We start from the raw sequence: 9,888 nt of genomic DNA, 5'->3' as shown, positions 1-9,888 counted from the left end.
AAAAACAAACGCGCATGCGTAAAAACAGAGTTGGAATAAAAGTCCTCAACTACAAATGAGTAACATTTATATCCAAGAACCTCCAACAAATGGCAAGGTACAAGGATATTTGAGCGAGATGTCGTTCGTTTCCTTGATTTTTGTTTAGATTTTGCTCTACACGACGTGTGGAGAGATTGAAGTCGAATTGTGGTCGAAGGAAACGCCCAAGACGTGTCGAAATTTTGTTCAGCTCTGTCTCGAAGGCTACTATGATGGCACTATTTTTCACAGAATCGTCGCTGGGTTTATTATTCAAGGTGGTGACCCAACTGGGACTGGAGAAGGAGGAGAGTCGATCTACGGTCCGTCGTTTAGAGACGAGTTTCATCAGAGATTGAGATTTGTTCGACGCGGGCTTGTCGGCATGGCCAGCAATGGTCCAAACACGAATGGCAGCCAGTTCTTTTTCACGTTGGATAGAGCAGATGAGTTAAATAAACGACACACTTTGTTTGGAAAGGTTTGGCAGCATTTGTGTTGAACAAAGATTATTGGAGTACTTTGACGATGTGCAGGCTCAACTACTTGTCTTATTATGAGATATTTGTGTATCTGCTTGTTGTATTGCCATCTGTCTGTCTGTCTGTCTGTCTGTCTGTCGATGTTCAGGTATTTCATCGATTGCATTGATTGCATGTAAGACACTGGATACACTAACAATTATACGTTCATCAGTCCCAGAGGGTTAGATACAAGTAGCTAAACTGTTTCTCTTTGCTTTTGTCTGCCTGTCTGTCTGTCTGTATGTATGTATGTACATGTATGTATGTATGTATGTATGTATGTATGTAGATCTAGGTATGCCTGTCATGTTACCTTACTGAAATACAAAATCTACATAACATTGCATTTCTATCACTATAAATTTTTGTGTTTCACAATACATGATTTCAGTCTAGTGAATGCACTCTGAATGTTTCTTCTGTCTGTCTGGGCACATCTCCACTAGGTCTTAAACAGTGTTAAACCTGTTTAACTGTAAACTTAAACAGCTTTTGCTAAACATGTTTTAGAGGTAGTTTAACGAATTGGTTTAACTTTAATGGTCACGTGATAGTAACGCGCTTTCCACGACAATAGATGTTAGTTCTTTCACTCTGTTCTCCTCTTTCTTTGGAGACTATTGGAAGACAGAATTAGGCAATGTCAGAGACGGTGTAGACTGATGCAGATGTTCGAAGAGAGCGGTGAAGACAGACACTTGTGTCTCTGATTGTTCTCGAGACGACCAGAAGATGATCTCCGACTGTCTGGTGCACAAGAAACGAATTCGCACGGTACAGCAAAGTCCCGGATATTTACTTTAATAGCCCTGATAAAATGGACAAGTGGAGACGCTGTCTAGCTAGGCATGTTTAGAGTTTAAACATGTTCAAAGAGCAGCAAGTGGAGACACAGCCTCTGTCTCCTAGTTGTCTGTTTGTCTTTTTGTACATGAATGTATGTATGGTCATTTTCATGAGGGAAGGGTGAGGTGAGTGCACTGAGGTAATTACTCTTACCATGGTAGGTGAGAAAGTGTAATGTATATGCACATGTTGCATATTGTTTAGCGATTGCAAGTGTTACAAGGATTTTGCCAGATTTGAATAGCAGACTTGTACACTTCAACAGTTTAAGACATGACTCTCATTTCCAGACATTCTGGACAAGATCTTTGAAACTCTAGACTAAATGCGATTTAGATATTTATAGAGTAGTGAACGATATTGTACTCTACTTACAGTAACATGTATGATCCTAGCCTCATGTATACATATGTCTCAGTTGTGTGTATTTACATTGAAGCTAAGAGAACACCCAGAGGTAAAGTCATTACCTTGGAATTTCCGCCACTTTGTGCCTTGTTTATTGTAGTCAGTTGGTGGTGGTATATGTAGAATACAATGTGTAATGTGGTGATGGTTCCAAGTAGTCTTTCATCAAAGTTGCATGTTTAGTGCCAGTGGTTTCTTTATATACAAGTATGCATATGTACAGTATACAGCCCCAGAAAAGTATGTTTTTAAGGACTAATTGGCATTAATTGAATCCAATAGCAAGACTGAAAACACATTGGTAGGTTCTAACAATGTTTTCTTTAGATAACTTTTGGGCTTTTAAGTTTGTTATATAGTTTTTGTTGTAGTGACATATACCATTGTCATAGAGTATTGTCATCTCTTAAACTAATAATTATAAGGGATAGTGCAAAGTAATTAATAGTCATAGGATAGATTAACTTTGTGTGTGCTATTTGTGTGTGTGTGTGTGTGTGTGTGTGTGTGTGTGTGTGTGTGTGTGTGTGTGTGTGTGTGTGTGTGTGTGTGTGTGTGTGTGTGTGTGGTGCAGTGTTTTGTCACCTGTGTGTGTGCGTGCACACACACACACACACACACACACACACACACGTCCACGTGTCTGTCTGTCTGTCTGTCAATGTTAATATATTTTCATACATTGACACGAAAACATCCATATATATCATAAACTAAAAGAATGTCCAGCGACCACCAAGGCCGCAAACACACGACTATCTAGCTAACAACATCTCAGAATACAAGTCAAACTCTGTCTGTCTGTCTGTCTGTCTGTCGATACATATATTTTCAAACATTGAACTATTATGCACCATCTAGGCAATCTGTCTGTCTGTCTGTCTGTCTGTCTGTCTGTCTGTCTGTCCAATGCACATTTTCAACGTTGAAATCTACATACAGCACAACTAAGCAACTCTACTGTCCCAATCGCACATAACCTCTGTCAACAACCTACAGACACATGTTTGTCTGTCTGTGCGTCTTTCTGTTGTGTGTTTGTTGACAACATGTTTATTCAACAGAACATTTGAACCAGTAATTGTACAATACAGTATGCTGGCTGGTCTGTAACTACACATATGCCTATCATGGTTATACCATTCACCTCTCACTTTGTTCAGTGAACAGCTGCTTGGACTCTACTCCATTGACCACAAAGCTTAATGAGTGTCCATTTCAAAGTCCCAATAGAAGAATAATATTGACATGTAATCAACCTATGGTCATATCCTATGGGGTCATATCCTATGGGCACATACATGCATGCATGAGTTTTCTGTTTGCAAAATGGTGGCTTAAGTACACATTTGATATGTTTCCTGGTGCATGACATGTCTTGTACTGAAGCTGTGTCTATCAAAGTCATTTGTTCTAAATTGAACTTGTGGTGCTGATTAGGTGGCTGGCAACACTGTGTTCAATATGCTGAGATTGGCAGAGAAGGAAATAGGCCCTGGTGATAGACCACTAGACCCACCTAAAATCATTAAAACCGAAGTATGACTCTCTAGTGCTTGTCATGCAGTAATGTAATGTGAAGGTTACATTGTTCCTACTAGGTCTTATCGAATCCCTTTGATGACATTGTGCCTCGTGAAATCAGACACAGCAAGGTTGAGACACAAGAGAAGCCTGAGAAACACAGCAAATCCAAAGCTACCAAGTTTGAGATCAGCAAACTGTCTAGTGCAGATGGTGCTAATATCATACTTATAAATGAATTAGGAACTTCAGTTTGCTGTCTTTTGGTGATGAAGCAGAAGAAGATGAAGAACAAGTTAACAACATTGCCACTGTAACTGTGCAGAGTTGGAGTCTATAGGATGCCACTGGTTTAGTAACATGTGTGTTTCTTTTAGAAAATCAAGTCAAGTCATGACGTATTGACAAATGATCCTAAACTAAGTTCCAAACCAGCTGTAGATGACTCTGAGTATGTCTGGGCTATTCTACTAGAACAATGCTCATTGCACTTCTGTAGACTAACGCACTCTGCTATGCTCTTATCTACTCTATATAGCTATACGTACGACTCTAATGACTAAGGTGCATGACGGCAACATCGCTTCCCTTGTCTATCTGCCACTATTCTAGACTAAAGGGTTTCTTTCTGACGGCGTTATTTTTCTGTTTCTGTAGGCTGGAGAATGAAGCTAAGCAGGTTAGTTGCTGTGTTGTCTAGTATTGTCCAGTTAGTTGCTATTCATTTCCAATCTCTAAGCGGCAATCATCCTCTGTTCTGTTTGCTGTTGAATCCTATGTTTGCTTCAAAACTTGTTCCGTTCTGCACTCATCGTCTACAATTGTGTTTACGGTTATTACTGCATTCCGCAGTCTTCACTTGTCGTCTTTATGCAAGACAAACGAGAGGATTCACTTTGTGCTGGGTTTGATACCGCATCCTTCACGCGCCAGCACTCGATAGTGTAGAGATCTGGGTATGCGGTTGTCGTCTGGATATTGTTGTAAGAAGAGTTTGCTAGACTAGTCTCAGGTCAATCTGTAAATTGCGTAATGGCACCGCTGTGTTTCTCCTGATTGAGTAAACCATGACGGGATGCAGCGCATAGTTGATACTGTGATTGGATCAATCGGCAGTTGTCAATGCAAGAAGAAAGAAAGGCCAGTCAGGATGATGGGGCTGTTACTGAATGGAAATATTACTTAATTAACTAGCACGCGTATATACTTCTGTCTCTTTTGGTGCTTGGTAATTCCTTTGGGTGCTGCTGTATCTTAAGATGGCAAAAATTGGTGTTGTGGTTGGTTTGTCTGTGTTTATTTGTCTGGTGATTGTCAACAGTCAGCCGTTACCACCGAACAAGGAATGATTCTGCCATGTTGATATAATCTAGAGACTAGACTTTCCAAATATTGGGGAACGCAAACGGAGGAACCATCTTGATGACGATGAAGATGATTACGATAAACTAGAATTAGAGAGAAAAGCGAAGAGGTAGACATGAGCGGTTCGGTAACACGTCCAACATTTGCGCCAAATTTGTATTGTTTATTCCATCAAGAGAGGCATTACAAAGAGAGTCAAGAGAATTAAAACGTCAGTTGAGAGAAGCAAAGCAGCGTAAAGAAGAAGAGAAGACAAGCCAGCCAGAAACAGGCAAGTCTATGGAATTGCTAGAGACTTGCACGTTTCGCTAGACGCTAAAACTCTGTTTCAGTTGAGGAGGTGGGACCCTTGGCAGATTTCAGGCGAGAAAGAGACAAGTACCTGTCTGAGAAGAAGGCATTCTCCAAAGGAAGCAATAGACAAGAGGAAGTCAGTTATCCATTCGGATCACTGTCCAGTCTCTCAATCAAGTTTTTGCTTAGACTCTAGCCATGTTGTCGGCTTTCCAAGCTCGATTGAGTTCAGTGCGTTCGTCTCGACCGACAACCACAGGTGATCATGAGAATGAGGATGACAGTGACGTAGGATGGTATACAGACATCCCTAGAGCTAGCTACCATTCTGTTACTAATCTATTCATCATGTCTACTTCTAGGATGACACACACTCTCGTGGCCACCACGAAGACCCCTGTTAGTGCCAAAGATGCCAACATTGAGAACGAAGACACTTACGACATCTATGATCCCAGAAATCCAATCAACAAACGAAGAAGACAGAAAGATAAGACTAAATAATACCATGTAGAGTCTCTTCACCCAACACTACCTACTGTTGATACACTCGATCGCTGTAGAACATAATTTATAATATAGTAAAGAGACATGCACACTCACACAGAATTTGGTTAACATCTTGCCCAATGATTCTCTAACCTCTATCTGTAGTGAGCGTAGAGAGATCGAGACTTGCGTTTGCCTGCTAACTGATGCAGAAAGCGGCCGTTTTTACTGTATTCGATTAATGTTACGGTGTGTGACCGGTAACTTGAATCCTGCTAGTGGTAATCCCCAATGATAGGGTCATTACATGAGGTAACGACGGAAACATTTCTTCAGGCTGTTTGGCTACATCAGTCGGCCGACTTTGCCTGTCAATACGTGGGATGCCTACATGTCATGTCAGTCAACGATAGATGGGGAAACGATCGCGGTGTTTTCAATTGCTATTTCGGGTATTTCGAGTTTCGAACGTCAACAGAGCGTAATTGGTGGAAAAATTCTGTTAGGCGCATAACTGGCCACAACAGTGTTCTAGGGAGAGATTCCGCTGTCGGCAGTGGCCACAACATCATCTTCTAACTGCAGTTGAATCTAAGTATATCATTAATAGTTATAGGTGACTTGTTTTATGTCATTTCATTGACGATTAGCTGCGTCGGAATTGACGTCCTATTTGGCTTCAGTGTGAGCCGCAGAGGTGCGCCTCTAACAAGCAGTCCATCTGGTATCACCACGTACAATAAACACAACGCCCACTTGGCGGTGAGGTGAAGTGGTATTAGCAAAGCCATCAATAGTGTAAGTAATTATATCTAAGCCGGTTGGAGCGGTTCCGGAATTCTCATTTATAAGCGTGACGACGGTCGACCTGTTCATTCTGCAGCAGAACAAGAAGCAAGTCGGATCGACAAGGAGTGAGGAGGTCAGTTTTTCCAAGCATCTGATATCGCTCGGTACCTACCTAAATCGTTTTTCTACTGGCGGTACCGAGTTGTCAGTTACACGTTCTACCGCCTCAACATCGCCGATTCTAATTCTTTGCGTTAACATTCTTCTTCAGATCCGCGATCATGAGTTTGTCATGTCAAACAATGTTGCACATGGTTGTGTACGGGTATATTCTCTCCAATGCGTTCCTCTGGTTATCCTCGGCATCTCCTACCAAGGGAACAGCGTCCGCGTCCTCCTTCTATAATGACGATACCAGAGAAGATCTGGAGGCTCAGCTGCGGCACCTCCGTCAGAAACTGAGCGAGTGCGGCTGCAGCCGTATGTCGCAGAATGATATGAAACTTCGGTACGTCCGTAACGTGGAGGTCACTTGCAATGATCGATCAAAAGCAGGGTCAGTGTATGTCTCACAAACAGACATTTAGTCGGTCAATCTTGACAGTTCTGCTCTGGTCATACTAATTGTTGTTTGGCTCTCTGCAGCTACCATATTCGCAAATCTCAAGGCAGCAGACGCTGGGTGATCTACCTAGAAGGTACAACTCAATATACCACTGAATCAGCATAACCTAGTTACGCGGCTCAAACAGGAGGGCGCTGCATCTAGGTTGCAATATGGTTTCAGTTCATGTCGATTTCATTTCTTTCGCATCTATCTTACTTGGTCTCCGAGCAGAGACCAGCAGTCTCTCCGTGGAGGCTATTAAACCACCCACCACGAAATGTTGCCCACTTCCGCTGCACGGGTTTGAGGTTGAGCACTTGTGGCTTCTGGACCGCGCTTAGAAAAATATTTTCGCGCCGTTGGCACTACGGTCTTGTAGTATATAACGTGACGCTCGTTTTCACCAAAACAATACCTAAACGTACGGCTTCCACGAGCGACGCGTGCTGAAAGTTAGAGCCGGTATTCCATATTCGTTTTCACGCTGTGTGTGCCCGTAAATACGAGCGGCGTGGACCTGTTATTGCATGTGTGCATTACTGGGAGCAACCGCATGTAGATTTGTTTCTTAATAGCGACCGCTCTTTGCTTCCTGAATTGACAACTAGCGTCGCGTCCAGATTTGCTAAACGAAGCAGTACTTGAAGCCTCAAAGCAAGCAAAATCTTGTGGGTCTTGCCCAGACTAGACACTTGGACTAAGGACACACTCTGTGACAGAGCACCGATACACGGTGTGACATAAAGCAACTTCTTTTCATTTTAGGCGGTGCCTTCTGCTATGACAACTCATCGTGTGACGAGCGCACTAAAGTAGGACCGTGGAGTCATGTGTCGTCACGTGGCTGGCCTGTGACTAAGCGAGGTGCGTTGATAAACTAGCTGATAATAAGAATTAACGTACAATGGCAAGATACTTCTGCACAGCCGGTACTAACGCTGACGTTTGTGTCTAGGGACAGGGATCTTGTCAGGCAATATTGAAGACAATCCTAGCTGGTGGAACGCCAATGCTGTGTAAGTGTTTTATTCATAGTACATTAGTCGCTGCCAGGAGATTATTGCTTGTGGAATGCCGCAAATTGGTGTATGCAAACGGCCATATGTGACTTGACGTACTTTTACCGCAGGTCTGTGCCGTACTGTTCCAGTGACGTTTGGAGTGGGAATCAAACACTAGCTGAAGCCAGGAACAGGACCTACGTATTCATGGGGGCAAGGATCGTTCAAGAGGTCATTCATGAATTATTGGACCTCCACGATCTGGGGAATGCAACGCAAATTCTCTTGGCAGGAAGCAGGTATGCCAGAAAATCGAATTATTTCTGGAAGTTGGTGACGTCAGTTTGCCCAATATAGCGTTGGTGGTACCGGAGTTATGTTAAACTTGGACAGAGTAGCCGATTTCGTTAAGAAAATGGGCTCTCAAGCTGGTGTGTACGGTCTTAGTGACTCCGGATGGTACATCGACCATACCCCACGAGCAAAGAACCTATGCAATGGAAAAAGAAAGCGCTGCTCGGCATCGAAAACCATTCAAACGGGACAACGGTGAGACAATATTCAGTAGCTTTACTGGATGACTCATTCACGTGTTGAATATCCAGGTACTGGAACGGTATCGTACCGGACAATTGTGCTAAAGAGTTTACTACTAAGCCTTGGAATTGCTACTTTGGGGACGTACTTTACAAATTCATTCGACGTGTGTAACCATTGTTCTGCTTTTCAAAACAAATCTTGAATAAGTGGTATCTGGTTTCTGAGTGCAGGCCCGTTGTTCATAAGTCAGTATTTGTACGATGAAGAGCAACTAAAACTGGCGCATCTGGAGATACCGCACAACAACAGCGATTACGAGCGAATTCTCAAGATAGGAAAACAGATTCGAAGAAGTCTGAAAGACACAAGGTGTGATGGAGACGACCTCCATCTGTACGTAACAGAGTGGCGAGTAAAATGATGTTGTTTCTGCAGGAATCTCTTTGCTCCGGCATGCCTCGCACACGAGCTTATCAGCAAACGGTATACAGTCTTTCATCTACCACCCCTGTCGTCGTTATTCTTACTCTTGTTTTCTGCACTTATTCAGTGAGTGGAAATTGTATACAATAGACGGATTTACTCTACCGGATGCTCTCGACTGCTGGCTACCTAAACCCTATAAAGCAACGGACCCTCGCTGCCAGAACAAGCTGATCGACAACTGCACATATCCGTCGTGTAATGTCCAGTGCCCTGATGTCATAACGCAGTACGGATCTGAACGGCCTACAGTTTACGACATGACAAAGCGTTATAATCACTATAAGAGGTATCTTGCAAGCAAAGGCGAAGGTGGCGCAGGCACGAGTCGCAGTAACGACGTTCAGTATGACAGCGCTACCCACGTGAGATCGACGTCCACAGGAAAACGAAAAACGTAGATGCAAGACGTCTGGTCGTGCATTCGAACCTGTCTATATTTCACACTTGTACAGTTGTATGTTACTAATTAGTAGTTAGAACAGACAGATCTTGAGACCTGGAAAGTGCAGCCTGTATTATACGTCCGCTGTATACCTATATACAGCGAGGTTGTGTTCATGGCATGCCTAATAGTGTGTTTTCATAAGAAATAGAGTCGGGTTTATAACAATTGTTAAGACAGAAAGAGTTATGAGACGACCAGCACTCGTACAGCTTGTGCCCTGCAGCCGAATCCTACACGCTAGTTTAAAGCGAGAAATACAGATGCAACCCTAGGGCACACAGCTGTTAGGTGTCACGACAGATATCATGCACATAGAGTCCAACCTAGATTAAATAGTTGCAATTACGTTAGCGCTCTATGAGGCAACTTTCCCTTTCTAGCCCAAAAGGCAAGAGCGCGGTGGCATGCCATAGCATATTAGGTGTAACCAAGTACTTGTTGATTACAGCATCCTCTGAGGTATGCACCACTCCTTTTCATCTTTTGCAATGAGATTAGATGCTGATGACTTACCACATGGTGTTCGGGTAACAACAATTCAATATAAGT

At 42.9% G+C, this 9,888-nt stretch overlaps 2 protein-coding genes across 2 annotated transcripts; both read left to right on the top strand.

Moving 5' to 3' along the window:
- The first annotated feature begins 31 nt into the window (after positions 1–31).
- LOC134186772 (spliceosome-associated protein CWC27 homolog) lies at positions 32–5,709 on the top strand. Its single transcript, XM_062654827.1, has 12 exons — positions 32–97; positions 149–502; positions 3,240–3,338; positions 3,401–3,504; positions 3,567–3,636; positions 3,701–3,774; positions 3,981–4,002; positions 4,697–4,797; positions 4,865–4,959; positions 5,021–5,118; positions 5,172–5,278; positions 5,345–5,709. The coding sequence occupies exons 1-12, from the start codon at positions 56–58 to the stop codon at positions 5,484–5,486; spliced, it is 1,308 nt and encodes a 435-aa protein (XP_062510811.1). The 5' UTR covers positions 32–55; the 3' UTR covers positions 5,487–5,709.
- A 100-nt stretch (positions 5,710–5,809) lies between these two features.
- Positions 5,810–9,504, top strand: LOC134186770 (palmitoleoyl-protein carboxylesterase NOTUM-like). Its single transcript, XM_062654824.1, has 11 exons — positions 5,810–6,393; positions 6,532–6,816; positions 6,906–6,958; positions 7,633–7,731; positions 7,823–7,883; positions 7,997–8,167; positions 8,226–8,417; positions 8,474–8,571; positions 8,639–8,777; positions 8,844–8,891; positions 8,959–9,504. The coding sequence occupies exons 2-11, from the start codon at positions 6,542–6,544 to the stop codon at positions 9,290–9,292; spliced, it is 1,470 nt and encodes a 489-aa protein (XP_062510808.1). The 5' UTR covers positions 5,810–6,393; positions 6,532–6,541; the 3' UTR covers positions 9,293–9,504.
- Positions 9,505–9,888: the final 384 nt, after the last annotated feature.

Source organism: Corticium candelabrum, chromosome 11 (genome assembly GCF_963422355.1).
Source record: "Corticium candelabrum chromosome 11, ooCorCand1.1, whole genome shotgun sequence".
Classification (NCBI taxonomy): Eukaryota; Metazoa; Porifera; class Homoscleromorpha; order Homosclerophorida; family Plakinidae; genus Corticium; species Corticium candelabrum.
Note: the sequence above shows the minus strand (reverse complement) of the source record. Positions and strands in the feature narration are given on the sequence as shown.